This window comes from Microtus oregoni, unplaced genomic scaffold (assembly GCF_018167655.1).
Source record: "Microtus oregoni isolate MIOR12 unplaced genomic scaffold, Mior012 000007F_ref0000211, whole genome shotgun sequence".
In the NCBI taxonomy this organism is placed as follows: Eukaryota; Metazoa; Chordata; class Mammalia; order Rodentia; family Cricetidae; genus Microtus; species Microtus oregoni.
The window spans coordinates 8,890,104-8,912,657 of NW_024543066.1; the positions used below are offsets into that span (position 1 = coordinate 8,890,104).

Below are 22,554 nucleotides of genomic sequence, written 5' to 3' on the forward strand. Positions count from 1 at the left end.
CTCATTATTTCATAGTTCTACTTCTAACCCATCTTTAATCATTTTTGTTTTGTCTAAAATATATACGAATTCAACCACTTCTGCTACTACACTGGCTCAAGGCCATCACCTTTCTCCTTGACTTGTGAGAGTCTCCTTATTGGCTTCTGTCCTGACCCCTGTTGCAATAACAAGACCAAGGGTAATCATCTTAGCCCATATAAGCTAGAGTAACAAAACGTCGCATGCAGTACAAACAACAGGCTTCCATTTCTCACAGTTCAAAGACCTCGAATATGTACCAGATCTCACTTCTAGATGGAGCCTTAATAACAGCATGTAGACAGATTCATTCTCCTGGAGAGAAGGAATACATCTATTCCTCTTCTCATCTTTATAATCCCATGAACCTTATCACAAGTGCCCCAACTTCATGATGTTATAAGCCTTTGTGTCTAAATACCATCACACTGGAGACAGGGACTTCATACTTGGTAAGGATGAAAGCCTTCAACCCAAAGAAATGATCCCTTACAACATTTTTAGTATGTCAGTTCCAGGGTGTGGGGGAGTGCCATCATTCCAAAGGAAAACTAATATTCTTACAAGAGTACAAACATCGCTCCATAATCCAGCACCTACGATCTCTGTGGCTTCATCTCTAAAGTCTTTAGAGCTGTCATCTTGGCTCTAGACAGACTGTGCTCCTTGAAGTTCATCAAACACTTGATCTATTTCCAGCTTGAGACTTTGCATTAGCTATTCTTCACTATTCTTAAGTCGAACAAGCCCATCTCTTCCCTTAATTTGCTGAAGCCATTCCCTAGTATCCTTAAACATCCTTTTAAAAATTATATCTATTTTCTTATACACCCAATCATCCTTTTAATTCTCTTTCTTCCAAGGTCCAAATAACATAGTCACGTGAACTTTATTCACCCTACTGGGACAAAATACCTGCACAGTAAAATTTCTAAGAGAAAACGTTTACTTTGATTCACGTGTTCAAAGGGTCTCAAACCATCTGGTGGGAGAAGGTATTATGGACTTTATGGCAGGGAACCCTGTGGCAGAGGTTCATCATAGCATAACGGGCTAGAAAAAAGAGTGGACAGAAGTAAAAAGTGGGCTACAGCCTTCAAGGGCCTAAATCTAGGAGCCTCCATTTATGGAACAAGTCTTATTTCTCAGAGGTTTCACAGCAATACTAATCAGGAATCTTGTACTCAGAATATGAGCCTATGAGGGCATTTCAGATTCAAAGCCTAGCATGAATAATACCCTACCTTTGTTGACATTAAAGTTCTTTCATTCGTTTAAAATGCAAGTTTCATGCAGCATAGACCTTTATTTTACACACCAACAGCTATATATTTCCAACAGTGTCTAGTACATAATGGTATTCATGCTATTTCATTGCTAAATCAATGAAATCTTTAAAGACAGATATCCTGAAGATATCCGATTTCAAATGCATTTTTTTCGCTCCTTTATATTTGGCAATCTGGCTTCGTATTGGCCCCAAATTTGGCATTATATGTAGCCACTTGATTTGTTTGCTCCATTTAAACAGAATATGTTCAGCTATTCAAAGTTAATGTAAGTGCAGTAAAAAGGTGTTTATATAGATGACACCATGTTTTAGAATTGTGTAAATCATAAGGCCTGAGGTGCATTGGGAAAAGTTAAGTTGTTGGGTAGTTTATGGGTTAGTCCCTTCTGTGGTGACAGTTTCAAAGGAGGTTACTAAGTCCATAATGGGGCATAATTTTGCCTGTGTTGAAAGGCAAGACAGAAACAATCAGCTGGTGGTAGTCAACAAGTAAAAGAGGATAAACTTTGAAAAACATACCAGAAGATCAGTAAAATTGTCTATAATATAGCATTTTTTCCTCCTTTGAGTGACTACTTGGTGTCTTTACAAAATTTCCATAGCCTTAAGTGATTAGCATGGCTTCAAATTGTTCTTCCCTGTTTGGGATTTTTTTTTTTTTCAAATAGCCTCATTGATAATTTTCCGTCTTTGAACTAGGACACACCTAGAGCGATGCCAGCCTAAGAGCTGATGCCAAAGAAGGGACCTCACAGTGCCTCAGTGCAAGAAGGATAAGAATAGCTCTGATAAATAGACAGGTGGTCAGCACTGAGAGGAAATACCAATTTAAGACCCAGGGAAGGAGCTTGAGATCAGAACCATGTAGCAAGACAAGACGTAAAGTCAATATATCAAAAAAGAAGTTCTTGAAAATTAAGGACAAAATGTATAATACAAGACAATGATATTTATATAAATAACCTATGCGTATTTGTCCCGTGAAAAGCCACATGAGATAATTATTTCCCCCTGGCCCCCTCTGTGCTTTCTGTCACAAGGGTATGAGGCGCACGGATAAGTGAATGGCCTTGTGCAGCTGTTAGCCAAGAACGACGTCTTCAGACCGACTTCGCAGTGTGAAGCAGGAAGGGTGAGCAGGAAAATCAGAGGCTTTCAAAACGCAGAGAAATGAGAAAGAAGCTATAAATATGATTCCCTGTAGGCTTTTTTGAGACATGCAAGTTGTGAAGTCCCATTTGGGATGTTAGATAATAAAGACTCGGCGTTATCCTTCTGTACTGTGCTGACTGGAATGTTTAAAAGCATATTTACTGTTCCTGTGAAGCTTACAGTCCAACTACGAAGACAAGATGTCCCCAGGAAGAATGAGGACCTGCTAATCATTTCATTTCCTCCCACCTTTTCTACACATCATTTAAAAGTACTTTCCCTGAAGTTATTTCCGATCTTACTAATAGGGGAAATCTCGAAACTCAACAAGAAGTGTGTATAGGTACCAATGCATATATCGCTCCTTCTAGAGACTTGGGCCCTCCCGACCTGCTAGCACTCTGGTACTGAGGCTCCTTGGCATCTGGTGGGAGACCGAGGGGAACAGTCAGTAAACTGGGTACAACTGTGTGGCTTTGTCTTGAACATCACGGATGTCTTTATCCACTTCCCCCAGGAGACATAGGAATGGGACTGACTTTCCCGAGCTCCTCAGGGCCTCATGTATGATGTATTTGTCAGAGCTCAATGATGGCCAAAAGAGGGAAATAAGGAACTATGTTCCAAAGAGAGAGTAACAGGGTGAAGAGAGTGTAAGACATCACGTACAAGTATAAAAATGTTAGCATTAAGCTATGCATAATTAATACATATTACCAAAAACACATAATAAAAAATCTCAGCAAATTTTATAATATAAAAAGACTGCTGTTACATCATAAGCTTATAGTATGGCTATTGTGTTTACTGACTAAATATAGTTTTGCTCTGAAAGCTGCCAAGCACTGTTATGTTAAAATAACCGAGAGACAAAATGTGACCTCTTGGAGGTCACAAGTCAGTATCAGATCTCTGCATTCTCTCTCCTATTGAGAGAGCACTTGTTACTGTTCACTCATTTTTAGTGAGTTTTTTACACAGCCTCGTCCATCAAAAATACACCCTTTGTGGCCAGCACCAAGGAGAAAACTTCCTTTTTCCATTCCTCCGTAGACGATCTTACACCCACGTACATATGGGCAGCATTAAGTAGGCTCAGTGGTTTACAAAGCGGAGAGGGAAGAGAGGGAGAACATGAGCATAGGAAATTGAATTGAGCAGGATTAGAAGAGTTAGGGGCGCAACTGTAAATTTAATCAAAATGCAATGTAGGCATGTAATAAATTCTCAATAAAAAAAAAGTAAAACCTTCTCTTTCTCCTTGAATCAGAATCTTGGGAAATGAAATGTTTTTGATAAGCTGTCTGAGTGCCTTAGATATACTCACAACATATAAAAGTTTAAGGTAATCACTACACCATCAATAGCAGAAAACCCAAGGGAGTGGCCTATGTTCGTGGCCTCTTTGATTATCATATTGACCAAAGTGTTCACCCTTGGCTAATATCATAGTGGCCCCTCTTTGACATGCAACCAACTTACCTAAAATAAACAAAGCAAGTATTTTAAATAACAATACTCATTTTTAGAAAATGGCAAACTCTATAGAGCAGGTACTATGCTTTGCTTTGGAGCAAAGGAACAATCAGAGCTAGTTATTAGACATAGTCTATAGAGCTAAAACCATTTCTAAAAGAAAATGGAGATGATGAAGAGACAAGAACTTTTCTCGTGGAATATAATATAAAAGACTACTCGCTAAAGTAGTTCTTTGTGAGTTTCAGACTGTTAATGCAGCCAATATTCAATATTAAAAAGCAACATCAGCACGCAGCTAATATTTATTCGGCTTATGTGACATACAGTGAACTACGCACTTTAAGATATTAAGATAGCATGGGGTGAGGTTATATAGCCCAGGGCCCTACGTTCAATCCCCAGTATCACATTCAAAAGCAAAAATATAACTTAATACTCAAAATACACCTATGAAGTAATTTTCCCCTCACATCCATTTTACAGGCAAGAAAACTGAAGCACAGAGATGGTGAGCGAGCTGCTCAGGGTAACACAGCTGACAAATGTAGCAAGGATTGGTGTTCTGAATCAGGAGACTAGCCCTTGCTTCCCTCTTGTTCTAAGACTAAGGAAACTCACAGGTTCCCACTCTAGAGAACAAGAATGCCCTCTGTACAGCCTCACTACCGTCCTCCCTTCACCTTATTCTCACTGGATTCAGTACAAACAGAAATGCCAGTGAAAAGGAACTAGTGGCTGAGAAGCAGCTAAGACAGACTTGGTTCTTCAAGGCTTGCTGCATTCCAGAGCCTTGAGCTGGTGGCCGCTTTGAGACCCAAAAGTCCTTCACCTTTGAAATGTAGATTGCAGTGGGACCTGCACACTGCTATTGTTGAAAGATAAAATAGGGGTCTGGAGAGATGACTCAGTGGTTAAGAGCGCTGACTGCTCTTCCAGAGGACCCAGGTTCAATTCCCAGCACCCACGTGGCATCTCACAACTGTCTGTAACTCCAATTCCCAAGGTATCTAGCACCCTCACAGAGACATACACGTAGGCAAAACACCAACATACGTAAAAATCTCTAAAAAAAATAAAAGAATTTTTTTAAAAAAAAAAAGAAAGCTAAAACAGGATGATCCATTCATTTAAAGAACTTGGAAAGCGCTAGATAAATATTATTAGTGCAATAAATAGAAGCAACATCAATAAACTAGGAACCAAATGATCTTTGGATTCTAATACTAGCACTAAAAAAGGTTCATTTCTCTCGTGATTTAAAAAGAAAAAAAAAGCCCACAGCGACCAAAACAAGCCCAGTCATAAGCCATTAAACCAATTACATCTTTTGTGGGAAAATCAGAAAAGCCATTAGACCTATTAATTTGCGTGCCATTAGTCATCCTCTCTATTGTAAAGCCGACGCAGTCCGGCGTCCTGAGACACCTTGCATAATATAATCCCTGGAACTCCAAGAGGTCAGGCAGACATGCTCTTGATGCAGCTTTGGGGAGAGCTCAATAATTCGTTTTATAAATTTCAGCTCAAAGCCTACACTGAGGTTAAGAAAAATTGACATTGGATCGGTGAACTTAACATCAAGCTCTAGAAAGAAAAAAAAAAACAACTCTGGGAAGCACATGTTTGGCGATTCAGCAGACGCAGACAGTACAGACGTTGCCAAATTGTAAGACAAGACTTGGAAATCACGGAAAACGCTGCTGGTTATTGATTACGTTGACCATTCACTTCCTATTGAGCCACCCAGAAAGAATCATTCATTTTCCAGCAGAGCCTGCTCATTTGCAAGATAAAAGAGAGCCAGCTCTGCACATGCCCATAGTGCTGCTCACCACTGGGGGCAGCTTTACATAAGACTGCATTCACTGAGACTGAAGCAACAGTCCGAGCCGCTTTCAGAATGACAGTCTGCAGGAGTGAGCTGAGCGTGTGCGCGGAACCGGGCTCTCCTGCCTTCTGGGCTCCAACACAGCTCCGTGGCTGAACTGGGTGCTCACCGCCACGGGACCGACCGCCGGGCTATGGAATACAGATGTGGCAGTACAGGTAGCCCCACGTTGCCTAGAGGAATACATCATGGGTTTTGAGAAGAAATTGTAGAAGCCAGTTTTTTTTTTAACATACACGCACGCGCGCGCGCACACACATACACATACACACACACACACACACACACACACACACACACACACTGTAAAGATGCAAAAACGTAATATCCATGAAGATCCTATTACCTAGGAAGACTCGGCTGTTTTGCTGCGAATGCGGTGTTGGGATTTATTTGTTCTTGGAGTGTTCTGCACGGCTGGTAAAGAATAATGTTCCAAAATCGGTCCATCTCCCAAGGGGTCCAATTTTTCTTCCTGGGTGTCAGCGAGCCCTGACTCACTACACTGCAGCTGACAGGGGCTGTCATGCAGGCGGCCCCTAAGCCAAAGCAAAAGACCTAAGGACGGCCTTTGAACAATACAAAGGATGGGTATGTTTTGTCATTTTCTTCATTCCTTCTTAAAAAAAAAATGGAAAAAAATCTCATAAGTCTATAATAATTCTGTTTTAATTGTTTTAAAGATTATCTTTCTCTGGTCTAAGACTATAAATTTGATAATCAGTGGACATATTTCCTTGTTTAACTATTTAAAATATACAGTATCCTTAGACTGCAAAGATGATATTTGGTGCTAAGTGTTTACATTTCTGAATACGGAAATCGATGGCTAGTTTTGCTTGCTTTTTACTTAATGCGTTCCTTTTGGGGGGATAACTTTTCTAAGTTATTTTTCTTTCCAGGTTTCAATGTAATCAGGCTACTGCGCGGATCGGCGGTAGCAGCGGTTCTGGCCCCCACTGTTTTACTGACAATGCTTTCCTCTGCTGAACGGGGATGCCCTAAGGGTTGTAGGTGCGAAGGCAAAATGGTCTACTGTGAATCTCAGAAACTGCAGGAGATCCCTTCAAGCATATCAGCCGGTTGCTTGGGCTTATCCCTTCGCTACAACAGCCTCCAAAAACTTAAGTATAATCAATTCAAAGGGCTCAACCAGCTCACCTGGCTGTACCTTGACCATAACCATATCAGCAATATTGACGAGAATGCTTTCAATGGGATACGCAGGCTCAAAGAGTTGATTCTGAGTTCCAACAGGATCTCTTATTTTCTTAACAACACCTTCAGACCTGTGACCAATTTGCGGAACTTGGATCTGTCCTATAATCAGCTCCATTCTCTGGGATCTGAACAGTTCCGGGGCTTGAGGAAGCTGCTGAGTTTACACCTCCGCTCCAACTCCCTGAGAACCATCCCAGTGCGGATCTTCCAAGACTGTCGCAACCTGGAACTTCTGGACCTGGGCTATAACAGGATCCGAAGTTTAGCCAGGAACGTCTTTGCGGGCATGATCAGGCTCAAAGAACTTCACCTGGAGCACAATCAATTTTCCAAGCTCAACCTGGCGCTTTTCCCAAGGTTGGTAAGCCTTCAGAACTTGTACATGCAGTGGAATAAAATCAGTGTCATAGGGCAAACCATGTCCTGGACTTGGAGTTCCCTACAGAGGCTTGACCTATCTGGGAATGAGATCGAAGCCTTCAGTGGACCCAGTGTCTTCCAGTGCGTCCCCAACCTGCAGCGCCTCAACCTGGATTCCAACAAGCTCACATTTATTGGTCAAGAGATTCTGGATTCTTGGATCTCTCTCAATGACATCAGTCTTGCTGGGAATATATGGGAATGCAGCAGGAATATCTGTTCCCTGGTAAACTGGCTGAAAAGTTTTAAAGGGCTGAGAGAGAATACAATTATCTGCGCCAGTCCCAAAGAGCTGCAGGGGGTCAACGTGATCGAGGCAGTGAAGAACTACAGCATCTGTGGCAAAAGCACCACCGAGAGGTTTGACCTAGCCAGGGCGCTCCCCAAGCCCACGTTTAAGCCCAAGCTCCCCAGGCCGAAGCACGAGAGCAAGCCTCCGCTGCCCCCCACGGTGGGAGCTACGGAACCCAGCCCAGAGACAGATGTGGACACGGAGCACATCTCCTTCCATAAGATCATCGCGGGCAGCGTTGCCCTTTTCCTGTCGGTGCTGGTCATCCTCTTGGTGATGTACGTGTCCTGGAAGCGGTACCCCGCCAGCATGAAGCAGCTGCAGCAGCGCTCCCTCATGCGAAGGCACCGGAAGAAGAAACGGCAATCGCTCAAGCAAATGACTCCTGGCACCCAGGAATTTTATGTAGATTATAAACCCACCAACACGGAGACCAGCGAGATGCTGCTGAACGGAACGGGACCCTGCACCTATAGCAAGTCAGGCTCCAGGGAATGTGAGGTATGAACCATTGCGATTTCCAAACAAAACAAATCAGAGAGAGAGGGAGAGAGAGAGGGAGAGAGGGAGCGCTCTTAAAAGCTGGGAAAATAAGTGGTGCTTTATTGAACTCTGCTGACGATCAAGGGAACACGGTGCCCCTCCCCCTCTCCCTCCCCCCTCACTGTGCTGGCAAGGGCCTTCCCTGTCTCTGAGAGTGTGTTCATAATACTGGGTCATTTTCCTTCCATAAATAATCAACCCATTGAAATTTAAATACCATAATCAATATGAAGCTGAAACTCTGGCTTAACATCATGCCTATTGGATGAGCCCCTTTTATGGATTTCATTAACATCACATTGGTTTCCAGAAAAACACAACAACAACAAAAAAAAAAACAACTTCTTTTCCTGTGTGGTCCCCCACATCTGATCTTATTCTCCACCTGGGAGGGTCAAATCTTCAGCTTTAGGTGTTTTGCAGTTCATTGGCAAATCCGGAAGAGAGAGAGAGAGAGAGAGAGAGAGAGAGAGAGAGAGAGAGAGAAGACAGAGAGAGAGAGGAGGGATCCCAGGGCCTTGGAGGGGGGTCGAGTGAATCTGAGGAGAGGATTTATTGTGGCATGCAATAGAGACTGGGAATGAGAAACAGTGCCTGTCTTTCAAAGAAAACCCCAGAAAAGGATCTCAGAGGGTGGTGGATTAAAGCAGGTCCCTGGGCAGTTTCCAGGGGGTTGGGAATTACAAGGCAAGCACCCGGACAAGTGTCAAAGGGTTAAAGCAGATGGCTGCCAAACACAAGGACAGTGAGTGCATGAAGTTTGAGACTGGCAGCTTTTTCTGATATCCCCGTCCTTGTAAAATCAAACTAAGGTACTCACTATCAATTTCCTCCAGCCTGTGTGTTCCCTAAACATGTTGATTGGTTACACAACCAGACCATTAGCTAGGCACATGGGAGGAAGCAGTCTGACCACTAGAAAGGAGGGAGTTCAGAGATAAGGCACCCTCTCACACGTACGGCTGGGATCTTCCCAGGATGTCTCCCTGAAGCTTATTTTCTGAGACCCCCGCCCCTATGTAGTTAATAGCTCCTGAGCTCTGGGCTGTCCGGTTCAGGGCTTGTGAGGCTGTCCTGTAGTGTCCTGTGATGTGTGCTACACACACCAGGCCCCTGATGACTGGCAGTTCATTCAGATGTCTGTACATCCTTCCGCAGCATCCCTGGAAAGGATGCTCCTGCTACCACCTTGATACAGGCATCCGATCAAGCCTGGGGGGAAAAGAGACGGACACTGTGACAGTTTGCCTTTGCTTGGCTGTTGTTGACATCGCTGTGTCCCTGTGTTCATCTGTATTGTAACTCATCCGTCAGTACAGTTCTGTACAGCACCTACCTGGCAGCCTGCAAGCTGCATGCATGGTTTTATGTCACTGGTGAAAGTCTACTAACTGCAGCACGGATACCACACCCTCTGTATTTATGAGGTTTGGGAAAATATATTTATTCTGTCACCCCCTTTTGCCCCCCCCCAGATGAACAGTTTTAGTCTAGGACTATACCATAATGACTTTTACATTAAGGATGGGTCACCATATGACTGGCCAGGCCTTATGTCTTTGACCATATCCCTATTATTTCAAAACAGTTACTGCCAAATAATAGTTAAAAATAATAATCGCAAAGACAAAGTGAATGGCTATTTTTGTAGGGTATGGAGGTCTTCCATAGGCTGAGAGGGAAAATCTAGACAAGTCAACATGAAATATAATAGCAAGGAATCCGGATTATTAAAACCATACTTCTATTAGCAATGAGGAAAGGCAATATTTTAAGCAAATTTCTCTAGGTACTTTGATGAAACCCGGTGCCAGCTCAAAAGAGCATTGCAAGCACAGTATACTCATGACTAACCACTGAGTACACATTTATTAATGACAAATGCTATAGAGTCCCAGTGGATTGATAATGCAGATAGATCTTACAGTCTCATGAGCTGGGTGACCGAACTTACTGAGACGGTTGTTGTTGAAATTGTAATTTTACATTTTTTTTCTATACTGTCAGTAAATTCATATTCCATCTATTTTTTTCCTTTGGTCAGCCTCATTTTTATCTGTACTATGAAGATGACTGTATTAATTAAATGCACTGTTGAAGTGGGAAAAAAAGCCCATTTCTATTCCTTGACTTGACCCTCTGCCTTATTTATCATGGAAGACAAACACATCTAGTCAAGGCAAACTGACAGCTATATATATTGTTATTTTTTTTCAAATCATAAATGCTGTGATGTCACCAAGATATATGAAACACGTTTGCTGTATCGAAAGTATTTCTAAGATTCAAAGCCACTTGGTGTGTAAAGCTGATGGTGGGATTAAATGAATGAGCAACATTTTGAAGGCTGTGCATTTTAATGCCTCCCTTAGAGATTTACTGGCTGATAAGAAACCAAACGAAATGCCTTAGAAATGACATATCACATTTTGACTCAGGGCATGAAGTTACAAGGGAAAAAGTTTTAAACGCATGTCTCTCCTTTGTAAAGGACTCTTCTTTCCAGCTGTCACAATGCCCCGAGAACCCGTCTGTGGCGCCCCTGGTTAGAGAGCTGTTCCTATACCATTGCCACTTGAGAAAGCCAGCTGGTAAGCTGGTCAGAAGTTACTGTCCCGTGTCTGCCCCGTGGCACTTCCACACCTTATACCATGGATTTATTTCTAGAAGTCTTTAAAATGTACTTCATATTGCAGAAGAATCCTTGCCATTTTTTTTTTCTGTTGCAAATTTACGTGAGCTGCCCAGTCTCCCTCTAAAAGGAGAAACCGACACGCGTGGCCTGACCTGTTGAGCTGCGCCATGCGGGCGCATGGATGCAGAAACGGGTCTCAGACCTTTATAGCTTCCTGAAAACAGAAGGCAAATGGAGCTTAGTCTTTGGAACCGAATGTTGGTGGTTTGTGATTTGTGCTTGTTTTTTCACGTATTTATCAAGCTCCCCACACAAGCTGTGGAAGCAGCACAGAGGTTCTGAGTCAGAGACTTTTACATTGTTATGCAAGATATATTCATTTTAAATGACTTTGTACCTTCCAAGGATGTTGACATGACATCTTCCCAATGATTTTTCAACCTTTTTTTTTTTTTAAAAAAAAAAAACTTGGTTTGGTGAGTCAACTACCTAACTATATGGTGGCAATGCTGATTTCTATAGAGTAGCACTGACCTCTAGTGGCTGATTCCAGTAACCACAATGGTTCAAACATTTTTAGGGATTTTTTTTGTTTTGTTTTGTTTTGTCTTTTTTTCTTTTGTGAACTTATTGGCAGCACAGGTTCCTCTGCTCTGTGCATCTTACTTAATGTTAGCTTTCCTGTGAAGTATAATTATCATGGCTATTATCAAAGTTATGTGTGCTTGCTTATTTTCTCAGTGATAACGGAAAGAAAACGCATAAAACTGGCATTGAGAGCTGGAAATCAGTGCCAAAGACACAAAACAAACAGTAATGCAATAAAAAAAATAGATAAGTGATTTAAGCTTCTGTATTCATCTATATTAGCCAGCATAGTCTTTGAGAGCTTCTTTGAGTCTTATTATTGTTCATGGTCAGGATCAGGAAACAGGGTGACTTAGGCTGGGGAGATGCCCATATTGCTATCCAGAGACTCAGGATCGATTCCTGCTGGTCAGTAGATATGGCAGGCTATATCCAGAGAGGGAGGCCTCCTCTCGGGCATGTGAACTGCTCTCCAGTTTGTTGATCATGTCAATGACCTGTGCTTCGTCCCCTGGGCTTTCTCCCTCCTCCTCCCTCCCTCCTTTGCAGCTAGCTAAACAGTGGTGCTATTAGGCTCTCTGACAAGGATGGTACAGTCTAAGAGGCGATGATTCATGGATAATGAAATTATGCTCTCCTTCTGGGGAAGAAGAATGCAGCGTCACATTCACAGCCTTGGCAGGGGATGTTGGGATGCTGTAGGTGCTCGGAGCATCTCTTCCTTTGACATTTACCAATATGAGAACACAAATTGCTTACTTAAAATGTGGATTAGGCAAGCATCGGCTAGGAGTCCTAGCCCAATGTGCTGAAGGCAGAATGAGTTCCATGCACAATAAATGAGAACTGAGCCATGATAAATAAAAAAAAATTCTAACGCCAAGAGCTTCTTCTTTTTTTGTTTTTTTTCTCGGGGTTCTAATAAGGATCCAGAGCTGTAGCTAACCCTGGGCACCTTCCTGTCCTTGTATTCTCTTTGCTACAGATGTTAAAAAACAATGAGCATTTAGGACAAACCCTGGCTGGAAGAATACTACTAGCAAATTTGAAAACCAAACATCATAAAAGAAACAGAATACCTGTGTATTAAATAGTGTGTGGTAAATGGCTCATAAACGTTAACCAAACACCATCACCCTCTACATATAAGTGAAAGTCACCGTCTCCTTAGCCATAGGAGTCAAACAAACTGGACCTGAATTTTACTTAGCCTCCAAAATCATTGGTGGTTTTGGATAATTGGATAGACTGTGATAAGAATCCTACAAAAGGAAACTATACGTTAATTGTATTTCACATGGGGAAAAGATATCACAGCTGTGCATGACAAAATAGAAAGTCTAGAAATTAAGACCTACTTCCATTTTCTCTGACATTTGCTAAGTCAACTCAGGTACATTTCTCAACTTTTCAAAATTGGAAGACGCCCACACACAGACTGGCTTGCACTAATGACTGCTCGCGGTTTTGGGAAAAGTGAATGTCAAAAGTTCTTTTCCTCAATGATCCCTGTTGGTTTGTTTCTTTCGTTGTTTTTGACACATCACTTAGTGAGATGTTCCAGCTGTTTACTGCTGTTCTATGTTTTGTGCGGGTCAAAAAGTAAAAGAACTTTGTACCAAGGAATCTAGAACTTACACCTTTGACTCCCAAAAAGATAAAGATTCTTCATGTTGAATTACTTTATATCCAGCTCAGGGGATAAAAGAAAAGCTATGATTTTTATCGATAATCATATTATGTATATAGATAGGTAGATAGATGTGTTATATATAATCAACACAGAAATACAAAACCAAGAATCCTGAGTCAAAAACTTACCAAACTCAATCAAAATTTTATTTGCATCTCAAGTCAGGCCAGAGGCTTTCCTCATCGAGTCTGCTTGCCTTCCCCCCACCCCACCCCCCACAGCATCACTGAGTCTGAGTCGATTGACTTTGAACTGACAAATCCACTAGTGTAGCGAGATGGCCTACTTCTGAGCAGTGCTGGGACAGCCCATGTGCTCTACAACATCAGCACCTATTGCTACATGGGCCATAGACGCTGACATCCTGGTCTCCATCCCATTCAACCTGACAGAAGCTTTGAACCCTAGAGACAGGAACGCTTTACCTTTACTAGTAACTATGACCATTGGAAACCAAGACAGTTTTTTAAAAGGGAGCATATAACAAGATTTCTTTTATTATTTTTATTTCTGCAAATTAAATAATTAATCAAAGAAAGGCCACAATCCCAGTTCTCTCTCCACCATCGGAGGCTGGTCATCTCTTCAAGTATGTGGTTAGTGAATGGGATTCCAAAACTCTTATCATTTAAGTTAACATGAACTTTCTCTTTGCTAGCTGAGCTCCTGTGACACAGCTAGGGAACAAAGAGAGATTTAAGAAATGTGAACTGGCTAACTTTCCTAGAGTGGCAGGTGAACATTCCTGGGTTAGTGCTCCAGATCTTGCAAGGAGCACCCAGGAACAGAAACAAAGGGATGTCTAGGTGACAGCAAAAGACCAACCAGAGAGCATCTCTGTTACAACTACAACCTAAAGGCAGGGACTCTATGAGCAGTATGGCCTATCTCAGGGGTGAGGGGGAACAGAACTGCCCAGCAAGTTCTGAAATAGAAATCAATCACTTCCTGAGAGTTCTCTGTGTTTTCTTATTATTTTCCGGGACACTCTCTGCTTTTGTCTCTCACTCTTAGCTTGCTGCTCCCTTTGTGTGAAAGAGCCCACTGTTCCGCCACCACGTGCACACAAAACTTGGTTTCGGCATATGAATCGTTCTCCTCAAGAGAGCACCAGTATCCAGTAGAGGATGCATTTACCTAAAATGTTACATAAATCACTAACTGTTACATATGGAAGCCAAATGGCCCTTCCCTTTTTCTCTACATCCTGCTCAACACCTCTACAGGGCTTTCTGATTTTCAGTGGGAGAAAAGTAAGAAGATACAGGTGAATTACGAGCCTCACAAACACTGAAGCTCTTTGCCTACCCAAGCAACTAACTCAAAATCAGGAATAAAGGACTTTAGGCGTAGAAGGCGTCAGCTGTATTTCATCAGCTAACAGCATCAATAACCAGAATTTTGCTTTCTTAGGAAGGAGAAGTGGGGTTTGGGGCTTACATATTGAACAATAAAGCAACTTCTACATAACATTCAGCAAAGGCAATTTCTGCCAAAGATTCATTATTTCTTCTATTTTTCCATCAAAAAGCATAGGGCTTTGTTTAAATATAAATCCTTACTCAGCGTTCTTGTTGCTGCAGTTTATTGGCCAACTGGGAAGACCCGTCTGGCAGTGGGTGTGGGAAGCTAAATATTAGCATCCTGTGGATTTTGTGGCTCCATCTGACCGTTTCACTTACAGTTTTCCTTGCCATTAATATTGATCTCTCACACGTTCGGTTTCTACCTGGTATGCCATTAATCAGAATGTCAGCAAGAGCATTAAGGAGACCTGCGTATATTCTGCGCTATTGGACAAGGCGGCAGCCTTCAAGACTCAGGGATGATAGGATTACAGCAGCGAAAGCTACACTCCAACCGTGATGACAGCTGCAACACAAACAATGCTCTCGGAGGTCACTGTTGATCTAGGGAGAGGCTTTGTCCACCTTGCACAAAAATTTAAAGTGCAAAGTATGACTGTCTTGTTTGTGTACTGCCTTATGCCCTTTGGGAGTCAAGGCAACATCCAAAGCTTGGGAATTATAGAGTATTTTTTAAATGTGTGAGATGGCAGAAGCCATATTATAAGTGTATTTTGGCATCCACCAAGCTTATCATCTGGTAGAAGATGATGCTAAAAGGTCCATATCATATAAATCTATCTTATACTTGTTCCACTTTATAGCTTTTCCTTATGGTAACCCCCATCCCATTCAAACAGGGCATTATAACCCAAGTTATACACCTTCACCTCTTGGTACATGATTTCCAGGGACTTGTACATGGTCTTTCTGACCGCTAACTAAATGTTAATCTGCCAGTCTTGCATTCTTCCCAGCCTCTGGCGTTCACGCCATCCTATTCGCGTTATGAAAGGGCAGTGTGCACTTAGTCCTTTTATTATTTTTTATAGGGAGGATTGAGTAGTAAAATGTAAAATTCTACATATACTTTTATGGGCTCTACTCTGCTCACTTTTTATGGTCTAATACACGCTGATGTGTGGGGTCTTTATTAGTTTATACTAAAATGCAAAGCCATCAGGGTAGCTGTAAATTAAAAAGGAAAGTTCTTGGTGGGATTTTATACTAGTCTCCAGACTCTTATCAATATTTCACTTCAAACGTAACCCCAGTGATGGGCATTCTGGATCTAACCCTCTTGAGGACTGACTTGGCCTCCAGGGTTGTCACTGGAATCCTGTGTCTGAGTCTCACCTCCCTCCCCCTTCCCCACTTGAGAGAGGTTTCCGTTGTTTCGTCTGTGTCACAGCTGAAATGTTCGAGAGCCTGGGCTCTTGTCTCCGTGCACCCTAGAGTCAGGTGTGGCATATCTACCCTCTGTCTTCTAGACCGCCCTGGGTTTCTCTATTTAAAAAGATCATCTGCGCCCTCTGCACTGAAATCCCTCCCCCAATAGGTCCACACGCCTGACTAAATGTCTCGTCCCAGATCCGGAGCAAGTATGCCATCCAAGGATCCAAAAAGACGAACTCTGGTCTTAGCTAACGGTAGGAAGGTGTGTGCCAAGAGTAGCCATGAGCAGGATGGCTAAGGAAAGGATTGAGGAAGATGCTTCACGGAGAAAATGGGTTCACAGACATTCCTTTTCAATCATCCCTCAGAGATGCCTCCACCTGTCTTCTCAATGGGAGAACCCAGGGCAGGATAAATTATCAGTCCTTACCCATTGAGCCATGTTTGAGAGATTCACTCATTGGATTACCATTTTATGCCTTCCCTCCACTCCACCCCCCTCCCGGAAGAGGCAGCTTGGAACACAGGCTACAGAGCCTTCAACAGCTCCTTTGAAATCTTGTTCTGATACATAATAACTATGTGGCTGTGACTTTCAGCTCCTTTGTTTAAAAATATATATAAAAAGATAAAAAAAAAACCATCATGGGACAGTCGCAGAAGGGCCAAAAGTCAGCATGCTTTTAAAAATTCTTTATGTGGTTTTTTATACCGTACATCGTGTATTACTTTATTGGATAGTCAAAAGATAGTACTCCAGGATGATAAAAATAAAAAGCCCAGCACAGACTTGACACATAATCAGGACTCCCTCCTTTCTTCATGTTCTTTAATATCTAAGCACACTTGGGCAGCTTAATAGTCATATCCCAAAATAGTTTTAATTGGAATGAGATTTCCTTTAAACTCAAAACCCTCCACCTTCATATGTTGGGACCTCCCCCTACCACTCCCCCACACAAGCTGGTTCATGAAGCATCCTGTGCTTTGCTATCTCCCTGCTCCTGCTCATGAGCTGAACTTTCCTCTGTGAGAAACGCCTTTCCTCCTTCTCAGGTACCCATCATCTCAGCCCTTTTAGGACACAGCGAACTTCTACTTACTCCACACCCCTTCCGGTCTCACTGTCCCCTGTTCTCTGTACTTTAAACCTGTAACAGAAACCATGTCACAGGCTGCTTGAGTTCTTAAAGTGTTTGCAAATATTCTGAGCAAACAGATCTTCTTTTCTTAATTCTTGCAGTGTTTGTTGGTGCAAATTTTTCTGGCCACTGTGCTAAAGCACTGTTACAAACAACTCAGAACAAATACCAGGTCTTTGGAAGACTAATTGCATCAGTATTAGAATTATTTTATATATAATAAACACAGATGTACAATATATTATATATGAGATATATCCTATTCTGATGCATATAATATTCCATTTTATCACTGGGGCACTCAGTTGTAAAATTGTTCCTATAATGGGAATGATCAGACAGTGGCTTTTCTTTAAGATAGTTCTCAGGACTTTGACTGTTTTCCACAGTATTTGAGAGTGAAAAACAGCATTTAAAAACTCGATGAATAGTATTTTATTTTAATTACTCCACTTTGTTTTAGTGGTGGCAGGGTTCCTGACTTCTCTTGGACCACCTGTTCCTGGAGCATGTCCTCTGGTCTTGAGTTTAGATGGCTCTTTATCTAGGTCTTTGTGTAGCTCCTGCTTTGGGCTCATCCTGAGTCCTCACTTCTCTTTCCATTCAAAGGGGGAGCCCTACCTCCCCCCAGGGGCTAGACTGCAGGGTCTCAACTCTCTGATCACACCTGTTTTCAAAGAACTATACAGTTGGAGGTACCAAATCTTACAGACCCGTGGTGGTGCTCATCATTGTCTTCATCTCAGAAAAAAAAAAAATCAACTGTGCAGAAAGCATGCGAATCACATGGGATCCAAGGTCTGCACTTGGCTTCATCCTCTCCATTCCATTCGTCCCTGACTCCCTCCTGAATCTCTTCTTTCTCACCTACACATTAGGTGTTTTCCTGCTTGTCTCTCTATCCAATCCTATTTATAAGCTTATCTACACAACTCGAACATGGACCTTTAGATCCTAATAAAAGGGAAACAGTAACAATGTTTAAACTCTTAGAAAACCAATAATTAAAATGATACAGTCTAATAATTTACTGAAATAGAGAGCAAAATATTCTATTTGTATTCAAGATCTTTGAGGCTCTAAATGAAAAAACTGTAATTTTGTAAATTGCAGCTTAATTCAGAGTAGAAACTACATTTTCCCTATTCTATGTTAAGCCATGTTTGAGTTATGGCTTGTAAGACGGGATAGACATATAGGCTTTTATTTTCTATGTGAGGTGATGCTCAGGTTCGGGACTGTGGTAAAAGTTGCCATCAACAGAACAGATTGATCTTAGGGACACTTTGAGACATCTGTAATGGGAAGGTTGTAATGAAATCTTTATTCATAAACACATATGGCCGTAAAAAATCTCCAAGAGCCCCACAGTGTGTTTTCTTGTCGCTGTCTACCTGTAATTCCAAGCTAAACTAATTTAAAATCTTCCAATACAAGCTTCACTCTGCCTGTCTTGTCCTTTCCACCTGAAGGTTCTAGTACAATCATCTCATCCTTTTAAATCCATGTCTCTCTTGCTTCGGACAGTCCCAGTGTCTACACTATTATTGTGTTAAATTCTTAAAAACTTTTGCAACCATGTTAAAGAAGAGGAAGGACAGGAATGGCTGGATTTTATAACCATTTTTATTTTCAGTAATAAACTACCCTGGGGCTAACTCAGTCAGGTAGAGGGCCCCTGAGCATCCTGAGTGCACGCAGAACATTGTTCTGGATTTTGCATTAATCTCCTTTCAATGGAACGATTTTGCATGAAATATCTGAAAGCAATATAATGAAAGAAGGAGGTGCTTAACTAACCTGTAGCCAGTCATAGAGGCAAAAAAATATTCTGGAAACACTCAGCAGGTTTCTAGGGGAGGCCCTCAAATAATATCCCAGCGATGAGATCTGTACACACATCTTTAACCACAACTATGTCCTCAGAGTCAACTCAGTCTTAAGATATAACAATACACTGTGCAAAAATAAAAAATGGGAAATGGTTAAATGAATCCCATTTTGTTGGCTGAGCTCACCGTGGCCCGCTGATGAGTTTAAGGAAAGAGAAGAAGCCCTGTCTGGTCTTCCATTCCTTTTTCAAATGTTCCCAAGTGAAGATGCCATCTCTGGGGACATGACAGAACGACTTGGGCCCCTAACTGTTGCTGCGTGTCCCAGGGATAACATGAATGCTACCACAGCTATGTTTTAGCACCAAGTGCTGTAAAGAATGCAACCAAGCTTGCTCCTGGGTTTTAGAGGTCACTAAGCCTTTCTCCACCTGTAATTTAAAGGGAAAGGAGAGAAAACAAAAAAACACCAAACTCTTCACAAGCATGGAGGAAAGACAGTTTAAGAAAAAGAAGTCCTCTGTGTGTGTGGGGAGGTGCTTCATGAGGCAGACAGCTACACCACAGTGGAGACATTTCCTCAGCTGATTCAGTTCATTAAAATGCACAGTTACAACGGGCTTCCTTAGAGCCCGCAGCTGAATGGCCGGAGTTCCCATTTTACTCCAATGTCACCCAGAACGTGATGAGGCAAACAGACTGCCCCAACGCAATTCAGCCCACTAAAGCCCAGCACTGGAAACACCAAATGCATTTCTCAGGCACATTTTAAAAGATGCTAACATGATTTATGACAGAAGGGGAGAAGTCGTTTGCAGGAAGGCACCAGCAGGAGAATATCCTAGCTTGCTCTAGGGATGGTTTTATGTATGATTCGCAGATAAATCTGAAGGGTGGGGGTCCACTCTGAATGCAAGGATCCTCACCTCTTTACTTCCACATGTATGGAATTTGAATCTGATAACCAGCCTCCGTCGGCTGCGGGGATTTATGAGTTCTATGGAAACTCAAAGGCCACAAAAGCGATTTGTCAAATAAACTGCAGAACACAGTATCAGTCTGCAAGGCTCATTTGCAGACCTCAAGATGAGCCGGGGAGAGGGGGGATGGCAACAGCTGCAGCCTTGACTGCACTGGCCGGCCGTGCCAGCCAGAATTCAGGCTGAGTGAGTCAGAGCATGGCTCAAAGAGGGGGCTGGCGAAGGAAATCAAGAGGGGAAAAGAATTAAAAAGACAGAAGTGGTTTTTATATGCAAGGGCTTCTGAAATCAGCCTATCGGTATTTGCAGAGTCACCATCACACAGACGAGACCTGTAGACATTTAAAGGCACACCGATCAAATCACTGCCCGGAAGAGTTGCTTTTATCCCCTGGTGTTGCAGAGAGCTGAAGTCAAGCCCAGCTTTGGGTTCGGTTAGGCTAATGACATGGTATGGCAACTGTTTGGTCATCTGGAAGATACCACTTCACAACCCAAGACAATTCTGAGGATAAACAGAGATAAAGTTAGCATGTGGGCTCAGCAGGTGTTAAGTGAAACCTTTGCCCGCTCTCACCGGGTGTTCACACATAACAGCAAGCTGATTTGAGTGGCAAGGTGGAAGGCCTGATTTAAACACTTAGTTGCCAGTTCAGCAATCTGCCATGATGACTAAATGTCCCTGGGGTTCGCTGATCAGTCATCACCTCCACCCTGAGAGGTGTCTTCCAACAACTTGAAAGCGCCCTGCAAACGCACGTTAATAGATTCCTTAATCTGTGGTAGTTTTGCTTAGCACCAAAGAAAGACCCTAAAGCTGGTGTGGTGTCTACTCAGGTACCATCTCCACTTAATCAGCATCACGAGAGAAACTTCCTCCCTCTCTCATCCTTCTGACGCCCCATAGAGCTTCATCCTCATGCTGTCTTTTTCTGCAGCCCAAGTCCCCTCTGCTGTCAATTGTGTCCAAAATCATTGACATGTGGCATTTTCTCCAAACTCACTGTTCTTTCTACTAACATCAGTCAAATGGCTGGGAGAATTTACCACCTAGTTGACTATTTTTTAATTACATTTTGTCTGTGTCTGTGTGTGCGTGTGCATCCATGCATGTATGTATCTGTGTGGAGGTCAAAGGATAGTTTGCAGTAATCAGTTCTCCCCTTCCATCATGTCAGTTTCCAGGATCATGCTCAGGTTTCTGTGTCTGTCAGCAAGCACCTTTGTTGTTGCCAGCAAGTACCCATTACTAAATCATCTCCTCAGCACTTCAAAAGTAAATGATTGTTGCTGATTTCTGCCATAAAACCAATGTAGGCATTTGGAGAGACACATCACAATATTAATATTTAAAGTTTGCAAGCTCGGTATGAGATGATGACTATATTATGCAAGAGCAAACTCCCGAAAGACGTCTGCAGTGGTTAGTGTTAATTGTTACCTAGACAATTGGGAATCATATGAGAGATGGGCCTTTCCGTACCTGTGGGAGAGTTACATCGATTGCCTTAATTGGGTGGGAAGATTCACCTGGTATGGGAGCACCATTCCCTATCTGGGATCCTGGAGTGTAGAAATGAAATAGGCTCTAAGCAACATCACGCATACATCCCTCTTCTATGTCTTCATTAAGAACATGTTGTGACAAGTTCCTTCAGGTATCTACTTCCATACCACAATGGACTGTCTTGAACTGTGAACTAAAATAAACCCTCTGTTTCTTGAGTTGTTTTTGTTACAGTACGTGCCATAGCAAAAACAAAACAAAAACTAAGGCACAATGCAAACGAATTCCATTTGGCATCTATTGAGCCCCCTTCTATATGTCAGCAGAGGCATGGAATTTCATTTCTCCTCAAGGCAAATAAAATGTAACAGAGGTCAATGAATATTTGAAACTTGGAACCCAAACTGCTAGACAAAGTCCCAGAGTTATTTGGCTATTTGAAAATTCATGTCATAGAGCAGCACCAAGCTCCCCTTTCCACAGAGAGAAAGCTGATATATGTCCTGCAATGGAGACATATACTAACTAATTCATATTCAGAGAAGAACAGAGACGGGAAGAGCTCCAAGAGTTCCTAAACAACACAAGATCTGAATTGGTATATACTGAATACAGATCTCAGAGAGCTGTTCTGTGGACTCATTAGTTAATTAGTTACTCAATGACTTTGAAGTGTTAAGTCTTATTAGATGTTTCTTTACACTTTAGCACATGTGTGAGAGAAATTATTCTGAAATTAGAAACTGACTATACCATTCAAGCATATTGAATCTGTTCATAGTATTCTTCAGGGGTCTTTCTCATTCTGAGTATTTTTTCCCCCAGACACTTCCTAGAAAATCTGTCTAGACCCCAACCCTCTCGCATCTAGTTTTCAGTACTGGCATTAGCTTTCAGTTTCCACTCAGCATAGCCCTGACCAGTCCTAAAGAGAAAGATGCTTTCTAACGATAATGCAGCATCAAGTGACTTTAACATAAAACATAGTGTTAGTACAGCTTTGTACATCCGGGGATAACGAATCCTCTGAGAGGAATCAGGAAAGAGAAGTTTCCATTGCTGGGATAAAGTACCCAGACAGAAAGGCTCCATTTGGCTTATAGTTCCAGGTTATAGTCAGCCATTGAAG

General features: G+C 42.2%; 2 protein-coding genes across 3 annotated transcripts in view; one reads left to right on the forward strand and one right to left on the reverse strand.

The window, feature by feature from the left end:
* Positions 1-22,554, reverse strand: part of Ctnna3 (catenin alpha 3) — a 1,347,523-nt gene that overhangs the window by 791,429 nt on the left and 533,540 nt on the right. The window lies entirely within an intron of this gene.
* Lrrtm3 (leucine rich repeat transmembrane neuronal 3) overlaps positions 5,828-22,554 on the forward strand; it is a 175,128-nt gene continuing 158,401 nt past the window's right edge. For both annotated transcript variants that reach the window (XR_005974591.1, XM_041655199.1), the window contains exons 1-2: positions 5,828-6,422; positions 6,734-8,265. Coding sequence is in view for 1 of the 2 variants with exons in the window: in XM_041655199.1 (XP_041511133.1) it covers positions 6,419-6,422; positions 6,734-8,265 (1,536 nt within the window). In the remaining variant the exon portion in view is untranslated. The remainder of the gene's footprint in view (positions 6,423-6,733; positions 8,266-22,554) is intronic.